Raw genomic sequence first — 24,227 nt, 5'->3', positions numbered from 1 at the left:
TGAAATCAAACAGTGATTTATTGTTCACATCACAATAAAAACATGCATTCTTGTTAGGATAACACCAGTAAGCAATATTGAGTTGCCAACATCTCCTGGTGACCCTAATGTTAACTATTACAAACCAACTCTCTATCCACTGACTGACTTATTCAACATCAGTCACCCCTTACAACTGAAAAGACAGGCTTAAATATAATTCTCCTCCCTTTGATCTAATTACCTTATTAGACCACCTGTTTGTGTGCAGGCTATGAGTTAGACTGTGTAAGGATATAACCCTGACTGCAGCTCTCCCCTGCAGACTTCTTGGGGAGGGGTGTGGCACTATATATATATATATATATATATATATATATATATATATATATATATTGTAAGATTTTGGCGGGTGCAAAATTGTGACAGGGAAAAGTATAAACTGAAATTCATTTACAATTATAAGACAATATTTGTTCTCCAAAAGAAAAAAAACAGGAAAAAATATGTAGCAAGGTTAAAATCTTGACATATTCCTATGACAAAGACTGAGGACAATGAGTCATCCTTTGGCGGACGCTTGATGATAAGCGAGTAGGAAAGACAAGAATGGTGTCAGTAGTAGATGTATCAGCCCCCTCCCTCTCCATCTTCATATCTTCACCCTCAGTAGTGCTCCATTCTGCTATACAGTTTTAACATGTAAGGTGCGGGGGAGGGGGGGGGCACTACAAGTGTATTAGCCTTGGGTACCCTGAACCCCTAATCCAGCCCTGGTAGGAGAGGTGGCAGTATGGCATACTACCGCATAGTCCCCACAGTTTTTAAAGTTTTTAAATAAAAAGTTCCCATTCTATGACAGGAGTTAAAATGTTTCACATTCCATATAACATACGTTGTTATTTACCTCATTGAAAAGAGAGAAATACAGGAGTCTGAACTTCCTTTTAGGACAACAAATAGTGCCCAAGAAAATAGAAATAAAGTTTAAATGAAAAAAAAATAAAAAATACTCGAGACACGTGGTAGCAGCAGGAGGTGATGCAAAGCCCTTCTTTTCCAACCATACAGTTAATTTACAGTATGCTATATGTAGGCTATATTTGCCAATGTATGTTTTACTTCTGTGTCTATTTTATGCATTGCATACAAAAATTGTGATGTGGAATTCAACAAAATATAGTTTGGAATAGTTCCCATGAAAATTCTACCTTACTTCAAGTTAGTGTCATCTGCTATCATCTACATTAACTTCAGATAGACTAATTATATTCTCTTTCACTAGACTTATGAATAGAAAGTCTGCAAAATATAATCCAATAGGCAATGGAATGCAACACTTTTATAAAATGAAATCCACATTTTAGGATTAGTGACTCTTCAACAATATATTGGTCTTCTGCTATAAATTTTAATATATATATATATATATATATATATATATATATAATATGCATAGCTCTCAGCGCTTCCATATTGGTAGATGGGTTACCTCACATTAATTGTTTCACTTAAAGATGATCAAATACAAGATTTAAATATTTAACGTTTCTTACACTGGTTAAATACTGTCCATTGTCACAGTCTCTCCAGTTGTTTAACTGGGTTGCAGCTCTTCTATGTTCTACATCACGTAGTGCTGCTTTCTTTTTTAATGATAGCTACTTGTAGATGCACTTGGAAGCAATAAAGAGGAGTAACATTCATGTTTTAGTAGACTCTTCTACACAAACATTTATATGCATTCTGTACTGAAACACAGTGGTCTAACTAACGCTGTAACAGCCTATGTGTCCCATGTGATTGCTATGGGGTCTTGTGATGGAAAGAAGCAGAATGTGCAGGTCCATTCACTCCATGGTTTTCAAAATAATTATCACAGTGAAACTGTGATAAGCATGTAGACATTGGCACCTCTTTATTGGCAGAAGAGAAGAGACGGAGCCTCCAGAGGAAAAACATTTTGCTATGTAGCCCGGTGATCGCTAGACAAAAGCAACAAATATTGGGTGATCCCTAAGGACCAGTCCTGATATAAGACTGACTCAAACCCCAAGATTCCATCACAGACATAGTGATAGTGGCTGAATCTTAGAAAAAATAAAAATAAAGAGATTGGCGATTGAAAAGTACCATCATAATAGGATTTAGATGCCTGATCTGGTACATCAGATAAAGCACTGTTTCTATTCACAAAGTAATGTTTTGTATACATTTATATACATCAACATCAGGAATTGAATAGAGAAAAAAATAATTTATTTTTTATTCCCCATATGTCTACCAAGTTATGCAAAAATAATTCGAAATGAGACAATAAGTTAATTTCTTAAAACATTAAAGCAGAGCACTGGCATGTTAATGCAATAATATTAATGCATATTGTATAAATATAATAGGGAGATTTTACTAGTTGCTGTCAGGACAGAGACTTTGTATATTCTTTGCCACTTTTGAGGTATCTTATTGCAAGAGTGCTTTTACAAGAATATAAGGCTATTAAAATCTGCAGTATAAGTTTTAACTTTTGAACCATTAAATAGATGCAAGACTTTACTTAAATAGGGTTTCTGGTGAAACACGTAGTATTTCTAAGGATCATCAACAAATCATCTCTAACCCACCTCCATTTACGGTCAAACCAGCTTATAGTTCTGCTGATTCAAACACCACTCAGAGTTATGTAGCATGCCGGAGAAGGAAGGCGCACCACCGATAGCTGAGCCAACGAATGGGTGCCGAGTTGGGGAACCCGTCCACCTGTCTCTCCTTACTCCCCTCCAGCAAGCCAAATCCAACTGGGAGTATCTCCCCACAGACGTTGCCTCCGCAACCCGGCGGGTCTGGAGCTCTCATCCCCATGATGGAGGTAACTGTAAGTGCCTTGATATATTACATCCACTACTTTGTATAATTGATCCTGTTGTAAAGGGTCTGGATGAATTTAAGTATGTAGTAGTAGGAATAACTGAGAACATACCAACTAAAATAAGCCCTATTTACTCTAATTGGCTGCATATTCCTTGGAATATGGACAGACTTGGAGTAACCTTGATAGAGTGATTGTATTTGCCTCACCTCACTATCAAAGCTTTCTGCTGTTTTATGTGAGTTACAAATTGTTTTATGTATAGTTCGATACTGTGTTACTTTTGTTCCTTTTATTGTTCCTTTCATTTTCTCTTAGAACTTATCTGTGGTATTTAGAAATCATATTATTACACTGTTTCTAGTACCTACCAACATACACACCAAGCTCTCACTGGCCCTACACATCACACATTACACCTGCGTCTTGGAATATGTAAAAATCTTTTGTATATTTACAAAAATACATTTAAGTTCAAAACGTAGTTTCAAAAATAATAGTATACTAATAAAATCATTGCTTTCCTCTCTCTCTTATATCTCTCCAGTCAGGAGGTGGGGTTGGTGGTGTCTCTCTTTTCCTGAAGCAGGAAGATTCCACCCAAAGGAAAAAGATACTCATTTCATTTTATCTCGCACTACACCACCATTTACATTTAGGACTTATCTCTCACCATCGAGCGGTACCACACACACTTTATATATTTCAAGGACATCTAGAGAGACATTTTGGATTCATACATTACAAACTATGCGGTCCTTTCTGCTGTAACCATTTAACTAATATCCACTTATGAAATATAATTTAACATATAATTTAGTTTTAATTCACAGTAAATGTTAAATTATGTAATAATGTTTTTGATGTGTAATTTTATAAAGTATTTTGGAGAGAAAAAAATGTTGTTTTTTTTCCAACAGTCAGTGTTATGGTCCTTGATAACCTTGAATGTACTTTATGTAGTGACTATTGCAGAAATAAATAGATTTAGAATTAGTCATCTTTGACTATACCCATTATGAGATGGTGACTGGAGAAGTCCGTGAAAGGAGGTTTTTTTTTCTCCCAGGACATTGTCCTATGTGTTGTAGAAGGGGTTAATTAGGTTAGAGATCATCTGGGTTCTCATCTCTTATGTGCATCTCTAGAACTGTGGTGGAGAGGAATTTTGACATGAACTGTGTTACTATTTGATTAAGCACAGACCAAAAGCATGGCAACTTTTATTGTGATGCCAAAGAAAAAGCCAACCAATCGGGTTTTCAACCGTAAAAGTGTGCTATTTGTCTGTTAATGCTGCTACAAGCTGCTAAGCCTAACTGGAAAAGAGCTAAAACCCACACCATCCGGAAAATGATTAGGTATGTTCAATGATCATGGCCATAAAGAATGGTCCAAGGATTTTCTGTTAATGCCATAAGATTGATGAACGAGATGGATTCCCATGAAAAGATTTCTGTTTTTTTAAAGTCTGTTATATTATGGATGTTTCTCCTGTATATTTCCTTCTAGTTATACATACTGAACATGGTGTCTTAATGCAGAAATACATTGCAACACTTGTTTTTGGGTCACTAATAACAAAATATATGAAAAATATCCTGTAAAATCCATCCTTACATTTGATGTCATCATTTATCTTCAGAGAGTAGTGATAGTCACTCCCGTACAATAGTAAAGTCTAACTTTTACTAATGATGTAATTCCTGTAAAACTTATATTTGCAATGTGATGTCAATTGACTCATTTGTAACATGATGTTATGCATGACTGTCAGTGAAGGCACAACACATATAATTATGAGCATTGCCTTATACAATCAACTGGCGTATTACAAAGAATACTGCATTCACTAGAATTACATTACATTTTCATTACATTTTCTCTGATGCATCACAGTATTTTTGCTGATTCATATCATATTAAATGACTATGTAAATTTGTGTAGAAACATTCTTACCGTTGTCATTCCCTTGCCTGATTTCCTCTGCTGTTCGGTCTATAAGCACGTACAGAGACCATACTACACATGTAATGGCAATTATGTGAAAAGTTACAGAACAGACTATTTTCCGCCTTTCGCTTTTTGTCATCTGTAGTTTTTCCCACTGAAATGAGAGTGAAAAAATTGTTAATATTGATTATCAAAGGATAATATACATCATTTTCCAGATCAATATGCATGGTATAACCGGGAGGAGGATGTGGTGACAGAAGATCACACCCGTGTGCACTCAAATTTGAAAGAGAATTTGCAGTATCATGCTGGATAAAAGAAGAGGGAGCAGATTTATACATATGGGCATTAAATATATATATATATATATATATATATATATATATATATATATATATATAAATAAATAGATATATATATAGATGTATGTATATATATATATATGTGTGTATACACGCACACACACATATATATACTATATATATATAATGGCAGTGGGATATGTGCAATGTGACTGCTGTCAATGGTGTGACAATGTGATTGTGTAATGGAGGTATAATTTCTATTTTTATTAATTGTTTTGTCTACATGTATGGACAACTGCAAAGTACCATTTCAGTTATCATTGTATAGGGTGAGCATAGCATAGAAAAGGGGTGTGGAATCACTTTATCCAAGAAGTATGTAATTACAAAACTCCATGCCTAGGCCATAAACATTCCTAGTTTTGCCCTTGGGGAGATTAATATATCCAGCATTACTACATACTCTAAGACACTGATGCACATCATGCATCTCACAATTTTTGTGGCTCAAGGGAAGCAGGACAGATGCAGGGAGACCCTAGATGTCTGCCTGTGTCTGTCATAATTGTACCAGATCTTGCTGTGGTGGTCCACCCATGCAGCTACAGTATAAGTAAGGTCTGACTATCACTGCCATACTGTCCTTGGACAACTGAAGAGCTTAACCTCACCAAGGATAATAAGCCTTGCTACCTGGTCTCATTTGACCTGACTAAAATGCTTTTGCCCAAATCTCTGCCAATTTACTAAGCTGCAGATACGAGTGACATCATCATCATCATCATCAACATTTAATAATATAGCACCAGCAAATTCTGTAGTGCTTTACAATTGGGAACAAACACAGTAATAAATCTGGGTAATACAGACAGACAGAGAGGTAAAGCTGCTCACAAGCTTACAATATATAGGACAATGGGAGTCTGATACATGAGATTAAGTTCCCCACATTGCATGCACTCACCATAAGTGTTCTGTAACGTTGATAAAAACTGATCTGGACATAGAAAAAGTGGAAAATCATTGGAGAAGTAGAGATACTAGGGCTAAATTAGCCCAAACTATAATTATGTGGATTTTTACATTACCTACCTTGTTTCCCAAAGGCTTTAATTATAATTTAAAAATAACATGTTTTGGATTAAATTTACACAGTCCGTAATACATTGTGGAAAAATAACAATATAATGTACTGTATACTATAAGGAACATTTTGTATTTCCTAAAATGTTATACAGCAGAACTACACCAGGGATAGGTATGTTCCATCTTTATTACCCATACTCCCATAATTTTACCATAGCTTCTTTCCAGTGAAAAGCTGATATCATCATATGTATATTGGGAATTTATATATTTATCAGCAATCTACTAGTGCTAGGTTTCCTGTAATGTGACTTCCCCTATATTATACAGAGAGCGGATCCAAAATGTGGGCATAAATATAAGTATTGAAAGTTCTGCTATCATGTGACATCATGAAATAGGTACCACCAAAAGTCTTGTATTATTTAATTATATTGTTTATAATTTTGTATATTTTTTTAGACATAAAAATACGTTATAATTGACACTTGTAATACCCATCTTTTCTGGTATTTTGTAACAAATATGAAAACTGTCAGTTATGCAACTTTTGACATGGGAAATTAAATTGTTTGTTACATGGTTTATACATAGATGACCTTTGCCACGTAGTTCCCCAGCCTTGAAAAGCTGAGGAATTAGATTCCTCGATCACCAAGGAGGAGAACGGAGGAACTGGAATCTCACACTCGTGATAAAGGACTATTTCTTCTGGCTGTTATATCGAAATTAGTCTGGTAGGAGAAGCATTTATAACCCCAGATGGGGATTACTATATTTTGTTGTTTTATGTTAAATTTGAGAAAACTGATTTTATGATGTTTTCATGAATAAAACAAGATAATGTACTAGATACACTCTTTTTATTCCATATCCTATAAATTATGATGAAGAATGTGGTGATATGAAGTTGACACAAACATTGATTTGCCTATCAAGTTTATATTTAATGGAAGCAGAACCACAAAGGAAACGGTTTAGAGTGAACTGTTAACACATTCATTGAGTCGCTTAGTTTTAAAAATTGAAGCATCTACATAATGTAAGCACATGCACAAAGGGGTTACATAAGGTGATTGGATTTTAAGGTTCCACCACAATTGAATTTTAAGGGGCATATTCAATTAGGATTTGCGCCCGCGATTATGCGCGGCTGCATGGGTCTCGGTACTGCAACATCGCTGATTTTCCCCCACCATATGGGGTGCGCATGGAAATCTGCGATGTTGCGGTACCGTAATGACACTTTACACGTGCAGCTGCGCATTATCGCGGACGTAAATCCTAATTGAATATGCCCCCATGAGTACACAACTAATAGCCAAATACAGTGTACTTTCTCTTAAAGGGTGTTAACCATTATACAGTAAAATACTACACTACATTATATTTTACACACTTATTTTATATACGCTACTGGAACCCACCATGTGAGCAACTAGAGGATAACCAGTAAAACATTAAGAGAAAAAGAGTAGGAAGAAAAGAAAGAAGAATGAACACAAACTTGTGGGTTCAGTGAGTTTTAGACACAGAGTATCTTGTATTTTATACTTGTGTTTTGTATTTTTACTGTAGTGGCACTTTGAATGTGCATCGAGAAGTAACACTTTTGAGTGTATTTCACATCCTTTTAAACCTGTAAAAATGTTAAAAACATACATACTTGATCATTTTATAGCGAACAAAAAGGTGCATTAAACCCGATCACTTTGTCACAGCAATATAATTGCTGCAGCAGTTATAGTAATAAATTCTTAGCAAAGTTTCCAACAATTGGAATTACATGCTGGAAGCATTTACAAATATTTTAAAACCTTCCCTGTTTGTAAATGTTAATTATCTTTATTTTCAAATCCCTAGGCAGGTCCTAAGGAGGAACCCATGGTATTTGCTAAGGGAAAAGTAGAACCACAAACTCTGCAGGGCGCTGAATTAAATATGGCAAATTTCTGCAAATTTTAATGCACAGTTACTATTTAATAGATTGGAAAAAAATAATCCAGGTGACGATAATACCAGCGTTTAATAAATACTCTGAACCTTCTAACCTGTGAGGATTTACTATAGGCAGTGGCGGACCTAGACTTTTTTCTAGTGGCGGTGATTTAGTATAGCCACGCCCTCCTCCACTCTGACTGGTTCGCCCCATCCCCTCCTTCACTTTGATCGAACCTGTGTGCCACCATCCACACCTGACTGGGGAACTGAAAATAAACATAACTATTACAATGCAAAAGAATACTATATAAGATTATCTAAATGGGTCAAGCTTATCTCACGTGGCGTAGTGTTCCACAACTCTACTGTACAGCATTGCTTATGCATAAATGGTCTGCATGGAAGAGTTGTTAGAATGGAAACTTTCCTACCATCTCATTGCAAAAGTCAATATTTGAAGAAGGCCATAGACTTAGATAAACCAGCTTTTTGGAATAAAATGCCTTGGATTAATAAAACAAATATTGAATGTTTAAGGTACATCTACCAAGGATATGTTTAGTGAAAAACAGGTGAAGTGTTGAAGAAAAGAACACTTTGCTTTGAGGTTGTGTGGTAGCATATGGGACAGGAAATAGGTGAAAGGAAAAATGCATTTAACTAAATATCAACAAATACTAGTGGCTAATGTCCTAGAGTCACTGAAGCTTAAAATAGTTTGGATATTTCAGCAAGACAACAACATGTCTCAATCTAAAGGAAGAAAATATTAAGGTTTTGCAATGTCAGTCACCATCCTTGAATATAGTGAGATCTCAAACATGCAGCACATGCAAGACAACCTAGAGAAGAGTTCTGCAAGAAAGACTGTGAAAATGTATATTATATAAACAAAAAAATTACACACATGCACTAATGAACTAATGAACCATTCAATAGTTGTCTTGTACATTTATCATTAAGCCTTTGTATTTCTGTAGTACTGTTATGATAGATTGGTTCAATAATTGTCTGCATGCACGGTGTGCAGCAGATGCTCCATATATTATGGTCAGCCGCTGAGGCTCTGCAATGCTTTTATGTTCCATTTGTGTCTTTTGTTTACATGTTGCTCCTCTCCTTTACAGATGTATCCTCTCTACAATCTAACTTTGCTCAATTCATTATGTTGAAATGAATTTCGTTGTATAAATTTTCTCTAGAGTTAAAAATGAATAGAAAAACAAAACAGAACAGTACTAATCTCTAAGTTTGCAGTACAATAAAAAAGCAGCAAAGTGTACATACTATCTTTATGGACCGTTGCTGCCATCTAGCTGAACTAAGTATTATTGCATCATCATATCATGACTATTGTGTTGATTTAAATGTAACAAATGTGGCTATGTTTTAATGTACTCATTTTTATAGTAGTAATTTATTTATATGTTTGCCAAATATCTCACATTTATTTATCATTTATGTATTATTCCAAAATCAGGATAAATTAAATTAATGAAAGCACTATTAAGTACAAGTTAAACTAAAATGTAATGTTTATTACAATGATGCTGCAATAGCATGCATGATTTATTTTTTTTAGATAATTCACTGAAATGTGAAGTAATAGCAGATTAAGATATCTAGGCATTTATCTGACACGTTTTAAAGGTGCTGTAAAAAGAGATTACTATATATATTCAAATGAAATCCTTTTCAATTGCAATTAGTTAAAAACTCATTTATTTTCATAAATACTGAATGCTTTCACTAAACTAAGGGTTTAGGCTAAATCACTGAGCCAAGGTCAGTTAAAATCTAAGAATGTAATAATGTGTCCTGTCATAGAATAAGAGAATACATGTTTTTATTACATTGCTCATAAATATATTTGTGCACTAAAACATATCAATCAATCACTCACTCCCTAAATCAATCAATCACTCACTAAATCAATCAATCAATCAATCAATCATGTGCTTTTATTGTCTATGCCATTCTAGACAGACAAGTGGTAATTGCTGATTAATCGCTAATGAATATGGGGCATTTGCACCTTTCAGCAATGTTAGCAAATACCTTTCAGACAGTATTGATGTATAGATGCCCTGGAAATAAAACAATGTACTTGGTTGTAAACATAGAAACCAGCTGGGAAAGGCACTATTGAAATCCCACAGAGAGACAGTACTCACCAGATTAGCATGTATGGTGAGTTTATCTAATCAGTTGAGTGCTGTCTCTCTCTCTCTCTCTCTCTCTCTTTATATATATATATATATATATATATATATATATGATATATATCAAGAGGATAAAAAATGTTTTATAGGCATCCATCCCAATCACACAAGAATATAAAAATGGACATGCCTCCTATTGGTTTTGAATGTTATTTTTATTTTTTTATTATTTAGGGATACAAAAAATAAAAGGGAAGTCAGGGGTGTACAGAGTCCAATCGGGACCAATGGTAATCTAATAATAAACATATTTGTATATAAATATCATTTAAGCATTATTCACAAATAAACATATATAAGAATCATAAACAATATAGTAAAGAGGATGTCACGATCGGACTTGGAGATGCCGCTGACTGGTATTGGCTCTACTAGGCAAGAAGTCTAACGTACCCCCGGTATTCACCAGGGACCCCCGCAAGGAGGTATGGGCTTGGCTGCGTGGGGCACGCAGGTCGCGGTCCTTCAAGCTAGTTAACAGTGCAGCGGGAGATTGCAGGAGTAATCGTACGGTCCGGGTCGTAGCCAAATGATAGCGCGGTACATAAGGGTGATCCAGAGGAATGGTCGGGAGGAAAGCCAAATATCAGAATCCAATAAACGAAGAAGCCAAATCGTGGAACAGAGAATGGTCAGAAACAAGCCGGTGGTCAAACACCAAAGGTAACTAGAATATGGGAACAGGATACCACGCTGGAGAAAGGTGAAACCAATACTCTGGCACTGGTTAAGGAAAAGGAGGGGCTATTTATAGTAGGGCATAAGCCCTAATTGGACCTGTGGCGGTCAGGTGCTCCTGACCGCCAATATATAAGGAGAAAAAGCGCCCCATTCCACAAACCCGGAAGTACATCCCGTTGCTAGGCAGCGGGACGGGGATCCGATGAACGAGACAGGCGTCCGCTCCCGACACCTGGCATGGTGTGAGAGCGGCACATGACAGAGGAGAAATAAGGTTCTTTGGGTGAGGGTCCTAAGAGCTAAGGAGTAAATGTAGGTAATTGAAGGCAATGAGAGAGGAGGGAGAAGGACAGGGGGCTGTTAGAGAGGATAGTAGGGGGAAGGAAACCGGAGAGTGTATGAGTTAGGAGTCTGAATTATTCTATAGGTCTGTTGTGAAATAGGAGGTCCAGGCATTCCGTGGTGGAGTACTGGAGGGAACAGTTATGATTTTTTTATCAACTGAATTTCCATATAAATAAACTCTTCTAAAATGAATAATTGATGACCCTGACTTTAGTCCTGCTCAGAACCTCTGGTGGAGGTCACTTCCCATTTCCGGTACTATTGGTTTCTATTTGTTGAAGACCCCTAATAGTGATCTGTTATCAGGCCTAGATAAATGAGAAGTATGATGACTACTAACCATAACACCTCAACCTCGGCTATATCAACCTGCTGACAGAACTAAATTTGCATGATCAGGTGTAGTAAACTGTGTGTGTTGGGACTTCTTGTGGAAAAGGACTTCAGTCTAAATAATAATATTATTATTGTTTATCTATATAGTGCCACCATAATTGTGCAGCAATATAAAGACAATATTATATCATTCACATCAGTCCTTACCCTATTGGAGTTTGCAGTCTAAACTCTCTGCCACACAAACACACAAACTAGAGTCCATTTTTGTCAGCAGCCAATTAACCTTTGTCACGGGCACTAGGAGTCTTTACCCAGGAATCACCAGGTGATAAGCTTACCAGAGCAGTATAGGTGGTAATATGGTACTCTGGTAGCGGGGTGATCACGGAACAGGAGACAGCAGATGATAGAGATGCTCGGGAAAGTCTATGACTAGCAGCACTGGTAATATATATGTAGAAATACACGAGGAACTGAATGGACAAAGAACACGTGAGGGTAGTCAGTGGTCTGCGATAGCAAGTTGTACCACTGCTATAGTGAGGAAGAATGTCCAACAGAAACGAGGAGGTGATGAGAGTCAGCGGTCTGCGTTTAGCAAGTTGTACCACTGTCTGGGTGAAGGAATAGAATCCAGGTGAAGGTATCCGGGGAGTCAGTGGTCTGCGTTAGCAAGTTGTACCACTGCTATGTGAGAGGACACTGGCACAGGTGACACAGGAAACGGGAATCAGTGGTCTGCCTCTAGCAAGTTGTACCACTGAATATATGAGTGAGGAGGAGCACGGGGAGAGACTGCAATACAGAGGATACACGGGCACCTTGAACTTGATCCACAATGACATGCACAATATAATAATGACTGAACAGCACTGCAATAATACAAAGTCATAGAAACTATCCGGGCAAAAGATAACACAGTCAATGATGGCAAAAGTTTCAGCGGATAGTAAGCTCCAGAGGAGAACAACTCAGTCCAGAAAGATATGCAATACACCAGCACAGTCAATGAGAAGTATGCATACCGTGGTTCAGGAGCAGGCTGTCAGACAGGAGTGCAGAGATACCTGAACGGCTGGAGGCCGGCAGGATTCGAAGTCCCTGGAGGGTGAAGCGGTAATCAAGTAGGTGCAGCGCACAGGTAGGTAGACCAGCAGGGGAACAAATACTCAGGAAGCAGTAGTATGTAGAACTGGACTCCTGGAGGACCCTGAAGAGTAGCGATGGTCTAGACGAGATGAAAGCAGTGAGGCGCAGATCCAATGCAGACTGGCGAGTAGACTCCAGCAGGAACACTGGGAAGCACGGAGAGCGGATCAGCTGCTGCAGACACTAGTAGAACCTAGGAGTAGCAGCCAGCAGGACTCTGCAGGTACACGGAGGTAGCGGATAGCAACCAGCAGGTGCAGCCACGATGAAACACGGGAGAGTAGAGCTGAGCTGGAACTGTTGAGCACGGAGAACAGCGGATAGGAATCAGTTGTAGCAGTCTCGAGGAAACACAGGAGAGTTGAGATGAGCTGAAGACTGTAGCGCACGGAGGCAGCGGATAGGAATCAGCCAAACAGTCACGATGAAACACAGGTGAGTTGAAGTGGTCTGAGGACTGTAGTGCACGGAGGCAGCGGATAGGAATCAGCTAACAGTCACGATGAAACACAGGAGAGTTGTAGTGGTCTGGAAACCACAGGAGTAGAAGTGGTCTGGAAACCACAGGAATCAGCAGCGCTGAATACACGAGGAAACACAGGAACACCTTCAGAGGCTCATGGGGAATGAGACTCCAAGATCAGGCAATGAGGTATGGACAGCAGGTGCTTTAAATAGGGAGTGTTGCCTGATCAGCCAATTAAGTAAAGGGACGGGTACTGAAGGTTTTGAAAGGGCTGCGCATGCGCAGACCCTCAGGATGGTGGACGGCCACGGTTCCTAAACACACGGGAAGAAGCACTCACAGTCCGGTGAGTGACAACCTTCCAATATATTTTTAGGGGGCTGTGGGAGGAAATTGGAAAAAACCCACACAAGCACATGGAGGACATACAAACTCCACACAGATAGTGCGAATCAAACTGCCACCACTGTGGTACTTTAAAAGAATGAAGGGGTACAACAGAAGGAATAAAATATCATTGTCATCAATACAATAAAGAGAACACATCTGTGCAGATGTAAGAGATATATTAAAATATTAAATTACAAGGAAGAAATTGGATCTGCACAGACCACTTAAAATGTTATCCCCATAAGCAAACTTGGATTACAAAGTTGGTCATCAGAAGTCAGAATTCGATCTCAAACTAGATGCCAATTTTACTGCATAAATATACAAAATTGATATAGTACATAGAGCTAGGTTCTTCTGTATCACTTACAACAATTGTAGTGCAATACTGTAATTATGCTTAATTTATTTAAATGCTTAATTTAAACAAATAAAAGTGAAATATTATAATCATCAGAGGAGTGTAAAAATCTGCAATCAATTATTTGCTGATAATGTATAATCACCAAGTTGTTTTTATCCTATAGTCAATTAGGAGCACTGCTAAATAATTTAACGGGGAGTGTCAGGACCAGTATAGAGAAAGACAAGGTTATATTTCAATGTAATTTAGAATATTCCTTATGTTGAAAATCCTCCGTACAAACCTTTCTTTATAAAATATCTTATTTCTTTGCTGTATTGCGTTTGTCTTTAGCAGTCAACTGATCGGCCAAATTTCACAGCTGCTGGTTAATTGGTATTAGCTTATATTTTAGAAAGATTTACAGTAAATACACTAGAGGGTGCAATAGCATTTCATAAAAGGTATACAGCAATAGACTGGAAACGTATATTAAAGAGCTAGTTTTCAACAGCATCAGATGAACGTTGTTAAAAAAAAATATAGCTATAGAAATCAACTCAATCCTTTTGCTGGCAAGCGCCAAAAAAATAAAACACAAATTCATCCAATATGAAAATACATTTGTAGCCTTCTCCATGAAACAGTTATCTCAGTTTCAGTCACTTTGCCAGATTGCTGAAGCTTTCTAAACTGCTACATAAATACAAATCAGACATATTACCTATGTGTTTGTAACTGTTATCAGTATCACTTTAATATATACCTAATTGGTTTTATTATTATTTGCTATAATGTTTATTATTATTGTTTTTGTTTAATGTTTTATTCACTTCAGTGTTTTATTTAGTTTTCTTTCTTGCATATATCTTTTACTAAATACAACATTTGATTCAATGCAACTATATTTTTTATATACTAAGTGAATTTATCCTTGCCATCCATTTTGCATAAACTTTTTAAAATGTTTAAAGGGCTATTATATTGGTGGGCTGAAATAGAGGCATGGTATGGTTGGTGTGTAAGAGCTGCATATTGTGTCCTTCATTGTGTATGCCTGATTAAATCAGGGATCCCAACATCGAATAAGCGGATTAATGATAAACCCTTTCTAACTGATTTATTCCCCACATGCAGTCACATGTTCTAGATACAGTTTGCACGAATACCCAAAGTGCAAATTTATAAAAGAAATAAGGGATATAAAAGAGTGAATTCATATAATTTGAATTTGTGTGATAGTGTCACGTAGCAAACAGAAGTGGCCACTAGCTGGTACCTGATTGGGCAGGGGAAGAATTTGGTGGTCAGAGCACAGCTGACTGCCGATGAAGCTCTCTAGCAACGGGAGGTGAGTGCTCTGCGCATGTTCGTGCAGAGCATCGACCGAAAACCAGGAAGAGTGTCCCATTGCTAGGCAACAGGATGCGAGCGGCTCAAGGAGACAGACAGCCTTCTCCTGTACCTAGGGGAAGTGCAGGGATGGTTCCTGATAGTATCATCCTCCACTCTCCATAAAGTGGCAGCTTGATACTCCTGAAATTTAACCAGATGACAGGGAGCATGAAGGTCCTCCTTGCTGATCCAGGACCTCTCCTTGAGGTCGTAACCTCTCCAATGAACCAGGAATCGAATTGCCTCGAAAAAATGCGAGATTTCATAATACGTTCCACCTCGTATTCGTTGTCCTGGACAGTCTTGATGGGAAAAGGAGGAGAGAATCTGTTGGAGAACTCAATAAGGGAGATTTGAGGAGATTTGAAAATAATTATGCAGGCGGAGAGAGGAGGGCAAGTGACTGCATTGATGATATGGGTGATAGGAAAGGGTCCAATGAATTGAGATGCAAACTTCATGGAGGGCACTCTGAGTTTGAAGTTGCAAGAAGATACTTTGCCACCCACATGGAGGACAGGAAGATTCTTACAATGGCGATTCCAAAACTGCTTAGAGCAGCCTGAGGTTTACAGCAGTCTGGTTCGTACTTGAGACCAAATCTGAGAGAAATTATGTACCATGTCTTGAACGACAGGGATGGGAGAGCAAGGTGCATCAGAGAAAGTGGAAAATACAAGATGTCTACCGAAGACGATAAAGAAAGGAAAGGAATCAGTGGATTCGTGTTGAAGGTGATCACTCCAGGAGGTTTGGTATTCGGAACAGTGACAGAGGAAGAAGGTCTCCAAATCCTGTTTGAGCCGCTCAGTTTGACCATTGGTCTGGGGATTGTATCCCGAGGATAATTTTAACCTGATCCCAAGATGATCACAGAAAGACCTCCAGAACCCGGAAATGAATTGTACCCGACGATCAAAGATCATTTTCGGGGGGCAACCATGGATAATAAAAATGTTCTCAATAAAGAGAAGGGTCAGTTCCGTGGCAGAAGGTAACTTCTTAAGAGGAAAGAAGTGGGCTCATTATAACATTGCTTCCTCTGGAGAGGGAATAGGCAGCTGGAAGTGAGGTCCCAGGCAAGGAAAAGAAGGACGAGACTGGTTTCGTTCTTGAGTGCGCTCCCTGTGGTGGATGTCCACCTGTATGCAGAGAGAAATAAGCTTGTTGAAGCTTAATGGAAGCTCACAGGAGACCAGGTCATCTTTGATACGGTCATTTAGACCTTGCCAAAATGTAACTACTAGGGCCTTATTGTTTCATTGGAGTTCTGAGGCTAGACTCCAAAATTGTATGGCATATTAGCCTAGCAGATCCTTAGCGAAGGGCCAACAGACTGTAGGCAGTCGAAGAAAACCACCCTGGCTCGTTGAAAACCTAGCAAAAGTTTTCAATGAAGACAGAGTAATTTTGGAGCATGGGGTCATCCCATTCCCAGAAAGGAAAGGCCCATGCTAGAGCTTGACCAGAGAAGAGGGAAATAATATATGCCACCTTAGTCCTTTTGGAGAAAATTCTCAGGGGCAAATTCGAACTGAATGGCGCATTGGCTAAGAAATCCACAGCATTTCTTAGGATCACCATCATACTCTTCTGGGTATGAAATGTGTAGACCTCTGGAACTAGGGGTACAGACAGTAGATGTGGAGGCAGTGGTTATTACCATCACAGATAGTTATGCTTGGTGTGCTGGAAGGGAACCTTGCTGGGTGTCTAACCGTGACACTACCCCCTGAAGGCATTGTAAGAGCTGAGCTTGTTTAGTCTCTAGATGTTCAACTCTTTGGGCCAGATGGAGCAGAAGGTCTCGGGCGAAAGTTCGTCCTGTCCCCTCATACTGACCAGAGTATACTGTCACATAGCAAACAGAAGTGCCCACTAGCTGATATTTGCGCAACTGATCAGGGAGACACAGAGTCAAACGCATGCCCGGTATGCAAGTGAGTTTGGGATTCGCTGCAAGAGGGTGCACAAGTCATGGTTTTCCGAGACAGTCAACAGTGTTGTGACAGGAGTAGACAGGCATAGTCAAACAAATCCGGGTCAGAAACAGCCAAACAGCAATGTACACCTGGGACTTCCACAAAATAGTCAGAGCGAGCCAGCAGGCGATAACCAGAGCGAGCAATATGGTACCAAATCAGTCCAGGAGAGAAGTCAAATGAACTAGCCGGGTCTAAAGCCAAAATGCAGATGCAGGAGTGAGAAGATACAGGAAACGCTGGAGCTGGTTAGTGAACTAAGATTAGCCCTGAATGGGCAGGGGAAGAATTTGGCAGTCAGAAAACAGCTGATTACTAATGAAGCGCTGGGGGAGTGTCCCATTGCAATGGGCACAAGTGCTCTGATCATGCGCACACAGAGCAAAAACCAAGAAGAGCCTCCCATTGCTAGGCAGTGGGACGAGAGCTACCAGCGGAGACAGGCAACAGATCCCTGCACAAAGGGGAAGTGCGAAGAAGAGTGTATTCATCAAACCTACATGTTTCACTCCTCGTGGGGCTTCCTAAGGGATATGAATGGGAAGTGAGAATAAGCAGTTCCTTTATACTGTTGCCTTCAAGCAGAAAGTCCGCCCCACACATTTTCATTGGTCTACTCATATACAAAGGAGTGGTTACAGAAAAAGCAGTTTGTGGCCTATGAGACTGAATATAAAAGCTAAATGTGTGGCATAAAGGGCTCAAACAAAATATTGCATAAAGGGCAACAGGATAAATGCTGTTTAAGTGTAAAGAAAGGGATGGATCTGTGAGGTATAAAAAATAGGAATGGATAATTAAGAGTGGCAAGATAGTGGATGCTAAACTTGGGTATTGTAAAATTATACAAAAAGGATGTCCCAGTTTTGTACATTATATATATAAATGCACAGAAATGGGTGAACCAGTTTACTACCCGGGTTTGGGTAAGTAGTGAGCTCGATTTGGATATATAAAAAAATGTCATATGGTAAATGTGGAACTGGTTCCTGATGATCAATCTGCAGATAGGATAATTAAAGAGTGGAGTAGCCTAAGAAACATCTGGAAAAGAATGTGGAGGCAGACTAAGATGGCAGCATAGGTGTACTGATGATGATGATAGAAAGTAGTGCCTGGAGGTATTCTAATACTCTAATACTACCCTGGGGGACAGAGTGTCCAGGTCATATATATCCACTTGGCCTCTTCTATGGAAATGGCTGAAACATAATCCCCTCCTCTCCAGGATTTACATACTTTTTTATGCCCATAAATCTCAAGGTAGAAGGGTCATGTCTGTGTTCTGCAGAGAAGTGTGCAGACACACAATGTGCTTCAAATTGATTTCTTATATTACTTATAATCTACTATCCTGATGCTAAGATTTCTGATTGTGCGACCCATGTATGGCAGACCGCTAGGGCACTCTTGTAGATAAATCACTTCTGAAGTGTCACAGGAAATTCTATCTTTGATAATATATTCTTTATTGTGATATTTGATTGAAAAGTCGTCTCTGGTTTGGAGGAAATTAGGTCGGTTACATGCCTAGCAGCAATTTCAGTACAATAAACCTTTTTTCCGTTCTCCCAACCACGTTTCTGTATTATTCATTTTAGTAAGCGGAATGAAGCTGCTGGTGAGTTTGTTTCAAAGGTTGTCATTAGCACAGTGACCTAATGGTTAGCACTTCTGCCTCACAGCACTGGAGTCATGAGTTTGATCCCTGACTATGGCCTTATCTGTGTGGAGTTTGTATGTTCTCCGTGTTTGCGTGGGTTTCCTCCGGGTGCTCCGGTTTCCTCCCACACTCCAAAAACATACTAGTAGGTTAATTGGCTGCTATCAAAATTGACCCTAGTGTGTGTGTGTGTGTGTGTGTGTTTGTGTATGTTAGGGAAGTTAGACTGTAAGCTCCAATGGGGCAGAGACTGATGTGAATGAGTTCTCTGTACAGCGCTGCGGAATTAGTGTCGCTATATAAATAACTGATGATGATGTATATGATGGCCAGTGTCTTTTAATGATGTTTTCTTGGGCTCTGGATCGGTTGCTAAATTGTCTTATAAATGACAGATTATCGTTATTGCTGATGCTCCCATTGTTGGTCATCTTTTTTGTTTTTGGTACTATGAGGCTTCCTCTATCCAGATTCCTAGTTTTTTTGTAAGGCATTTTCCACATTGTCCCTTGTGTAATTTCTGTCCTTAAATCTTTCCCTAAGCAGATCAGCCTGAGTGTCAAGACTAAGAGGTCCAGACAGTTCCTTCTAATCCTCAGACATTGTCCTTTTGGGATGTTATTTAACTATTTCTTGTGATGGTAACTGAAAATAGGGATATAGCTGTTTCTATCAACCTGCATCATAAACGTTTTAGTTTAGAATTTACCATTTTCTAAATATATTTCAAGGTCCAGAAATTCTATCTTTGCATCACTGATGTTGACTGTGAAGTGGAGGTTCAGGTTATTAGAGTTTATGTAAAGTATGAAGTTTTCCAAAACTTCCTAGGAAGACTAAAACATTTATGCATCCAAGACCCTGTAATTAAACTCCAAAAACTATTCCACAGGTTGAAGGCAAAAAAATCTTCTTTTCTTCATGCTTGCTGATCTCCAAGTAATCCTCAGGAACTGGCTTGGCAAAAAAATAAACTACTAGGATGACACAAACTTTGTTTCTCTATGGAGGAACAACTGCTGCATAATGAAAAATGAAAGGCACAAGGTCTATTTATAACCTGGGTTTTCCCAACTTGCAATGTGCAATAAAAATTTTTAAAAAGCTACAGGACCTGGAATGTTTTGGGTTTATGGACACAAGCCTATTGGATTAAATGCTTACAAGATTGATCCTTTACAGATGAAGAAAACAGATGTTGGTAAGTATATCAGTTTTTTTTCTTTTTAATTTTAATAAAATAATGTGGTATGAATGACGTGTGGTTTATTTAAATTTTATTTTGGGGCACTACATGGCTCAGCTGGCCCTTAGTGTCAGGGCATGCTGGCACTTGTGTTTCTCTAAGTGCCAGCATGCTCTGGCTGCCATGGCCAAACAGTTTATTGCAACCTGGGCTTGCTGGGAACTGTAGTTCCACAAAGTAAAATAGTGTTTACACTAAATTAATTAACTTTATTACCCCACACCCACTGTCCAGATCTGTGGGAAGAGCCTATTGCTCTCAGGGGGTGGGTTGAGGCCCGTATTTTTTTTGCGTTCCCCAACTCCCTAGGGAACCCAGCCCTGTGGTGAACAGCCTGGGGCTGGTTTGTCATTATGGCAGTGGGACCCCATGCTGCAGGTTCCCCTGCTATAATACCACCAGCACAGGCCGGCTTACCTAGTGCTGGTTATCATAAAATGGGCGGGGTCCCGCGACCCCCCCTTCCCGATTTTGCGACTACCAGCAGTAGGCTGGCAGCACAAGGGTTAATATCATTGGGAGGAGGGGAAAATTATTTATTATGTATTTTAAACTGTATTTAGCAGATGGGTCCGACATCAGCACTTAAACTAGACTTCTTGCTGGTGCAGGAGATACGGCTGAAATCAGTACACTGAATTGGAAGATCCCTGCATGGGAATGCCCTCACTACATTGCCTACATTAATCCGCCCATTCCCCACCCCCGTTCACTCCCCAAAAACATAGGCTGTAGTAAGCCTTTTTTTTTAAACAAAAAATCAGGTTGATTTAACAAAGACTGATACCTGTCAACAATCAACTGTTTTAACATCTGAAATGGAAATTGGTACCCTTACCTATGCAATATTCTGGATATCTGTCCTGAATTTTTCCTGTGTCAAAAGAAATAGTTTGGTTTACATTGTGCTTGTGTTGATCAAAACTGTAGCATATATGTAATGAATGTGATCTGGAATTTGAATCCTAAGGCTCTGGGGTATAGAATGCCGCAATTATGCAGTTAGTCAAATTTATGTTGACTATTTCACTGCAGCACAATGCAAATTATATTCAGTGTGCCATTAAAAATAATAGAAAACATACTGTAACACTGAAATCAGTTGCCTTGCCAACCGTGTTTCATTAGATATATCTGCCGTACTGTCACGTCAAGGACTGCAAGTGTCCGCTTTATTGTGATAAACTAAAAGAGTCTTCTATTGCATTGTATGTTTTATGAAACTTGATTAAAAATAACCATTTTAAATTAAAGGGCAACTACAATACAAACAAAAAAATGTTTTAATATTTTGGAACCTGTTTTGAGCAGCTTCTATATTGTAAGTACTGTAAACGGGAGCAGTATACAGAGCTATGAACAGCAATGTCAAAAAAAATTAATTAATAGATGCAAAGGTACAAAGTTACAAACAAATGTTAATGTTAATGTTAACCAACATCTTCAAATGTAGAGTAACATAAATTATATTTCCTCAAATAGGATCTTTATTATGCATGAGTATTAATGTCTAACATTTATTTTTCTTTTGCAGCAAATCTCTACAAAACCTACCTATCAAAGTGAGAAAATCAGCTTCCCTTGTTAATAAAATCTAACATTGGAAGCAAAAGTAACTATTTCAGAATTTCGTAGTAAGACTCGCTCTAGATTCAATAAATGAAAACAGCTGTAACATCTTTTCTTATTTTTTCTCTCTAAATTTTACGGAGAGAAGAGAATTTGAATAGCGCTCACGCATCACCAGAGTAAACACTAGGGATGAGCGGGCTCGGATTTCTGAAATCCGAGCGCACCCGAACAGTGCGGATCCGACGGGATCCGAGCACTGTTCGGGAACTTCTGGGCGCCAAACGGAGCCAAACCGAGGCTATGACATCCAAGTCTCGCGTCGGATCTCGCGAGACTCGGATGTCATAAATTCAGCGCTAGCGGCCGCCATCTTCATTCTGGCTGCGATCACTCGTGAGAGAGGTTGCAGTTAGGGAGCTCCTGTACTTGTTTTAATCTTAGTGGTACTTTTGTGCTTTGTCCAGTGCTCTGTCCTGCTGAGTCCAGTGGTGCTGTGTCCTGTGCTCTGTCCTGCTGAGTCTAGTGGTGCTGCCTGTGTCCTGTGCTCTGTCCTGCTGAGTCCAGTGGTGCTGCCTGTGTCCTGTGCTCTGTTCTGCTAAAAACTAAATTAAAAAGTTATACAAAAATTCTGAAAAAAAAAAAAAGAAAATAAATTAAAAAATTATTAAAAAATTAAACAAAAATAATTGTAAAAAAATATAAAAAATTATTTTGAAAATACTAGGTACTGCTGTATAACTCCAGTACATTGGTACTCTCCTGTGCCGCAGACAATTTGTAAAGGCTTTGCCGAGTGTGTGTGGTTTAGGGGTACGCTCTTTTGTGATGCATATAATGGAGTACAAAAATTTGAAGGATAAAGTAGGGAAAGATCAACACCCACTTCCTCCTCCTAATGCTGAAGCTGCTGCCACTAGTCCTGACATAGACGATGAAATGCCATCAACGTCGTCTGGCAAGGGCGATGCCCAATCTTCTAGAGGGCATGTAAAATCCAAAAAACCAAAGTTCACTAAAATTAGCAAAAAAAGAAAATTGAAAACATCTGAGGAGAAACGTAAACTTGCCAATATGCCATTTACGACACGGAGTGGCAAGGAACGGCTTAGGCCCTGGCCTGTGTTCAGTACTAGTGGTTCAGCTTCACCCAAGGATCTAAGCCCTCCTCCTCCCCCCCCTCCCAAAAATTTAAAAGAGTTATGCTGTCAGCTACAACACAGCAAACAACTCTGCCTTCTAAACAGATGACATCACAAATCCCCAAGGCGAGTCCAAGGGTGTTGGTGGTTGCGAAGCCTGACCTTCCCATCACTGTACGGGAAGAGGTGACTCCATCCACCATTTGCAGCACACCCTCTGCATATGCTGGAAGGATGACCCACAGTGTAGATCCAGATTTGGATAATCAAGGTGTCAAGGAGGCTATTGATGTAGCTGGCGTTGTGGAGGAACTTGTAGAGGAGGATGCTGATGTGGTTATCATAAATGAGGCACCAGGGGGGGAAACAGTTGTTATCCATGGGATGAAAAAGCCCATCGTCATGCCTGGTCAGAAGCCCAAAAAATCCACCTCTTCTGTCTGGAGTTATTTTTATCCGAATCCGGACAACAAATGTATGGCCATATGTAGCTTATGTAAAGCTCAAATAAGCAGGGGTAAGGATATTGGCCACCTAGGCACATCCTAACATTTCAGTTACAGTAGTTTGGTAGGCCCTGTCGCTGAAATGATTGGTTTGTTAAAGTGTGCATGTCCTATTTCAACAACATCAGGGTGGGTGGGAGGGCCCAAGGACAATACCATCTTGCAACTCTTTTTTTGGCATTATGTGCTCTTTGGGGCCTAGTTCTATCTCCATCAGAGATATTCCTGCAGGCCATGTCACCGGCACAGCTATGTTGGTGTTAGACGTGCGCTGCATACTCTGTCTGATTTAGCTGAAGCTAGCCATTGGCCTTGATAATCAAATAGGCTTTCCGTGATATTACATTGTCAGGGATTAGGCTAAACAGAGTGTCATGGTATTTGAGATCCCTACCTTACCTACACACAGCGTATACAGCGCTGCTATTTGTTCTATCATATTAATGTTTAAATAGGGTCTCTACATATTAACACACTCCGCTTGCTCACATCACCCAGTGAAGCAAGCACTATATAAGTGCTAACTTTTTTCCACGTTAGGCAGCGTCTTTAACGAGAATACAGTATCTATATAATTGTGAGTGCTTTAAGATCTTACATGACCTTTAATCAGGCCACTTTAATCGCTGCTCTATTACAGATCTCTGTACAG

At 39.0% G+C, this 24,227-nt stretch overlaps 1 protein-coding gene across 3 annotated transcripts in view; it reads right to left on the bottom strand.

Annotated features, from left to right (window-relative positions):
• Positions 1-24,227, bottom strand: part of MARCHF1 (membrane associated ring-CH-type finger 1) — a 214,644-nt gene that overhangs the window by 70,923 nt on the left and 119,494 nt on the right. For all 3 annotated transcript variants that reach the window (XM_075198012.1, XM_075198007.1, XM_075198020.1), the window contains one exon: positions 4,809-4,956. In XM_075198012.1, coding sequence (XP_075054113.1) covers positions 4,809-4,956 — 148 coding nt within the window. The remainder of the gene's footprint in view (positions 1-4,808; positions 4,957-24,227) is intronic.

The sequence above is a fragment of the Mixophyes fleayi genome, chromosome 1, assembly GCF_038048845.1.
Source record: "Mixophyes fleayi isolate aMixFle1 chromosome 1, aMixFle1.hap1, whole genome shotgun sequence".
NCBI lineage: Eukaryota > Metazoa > Chordata > Amphibia > Anura > Limnodynastidae > Mixophyes > Mixophyes fleayi.
This window is presented reverse-complemented; position numbering and strand designations above follow the sequence as displayed.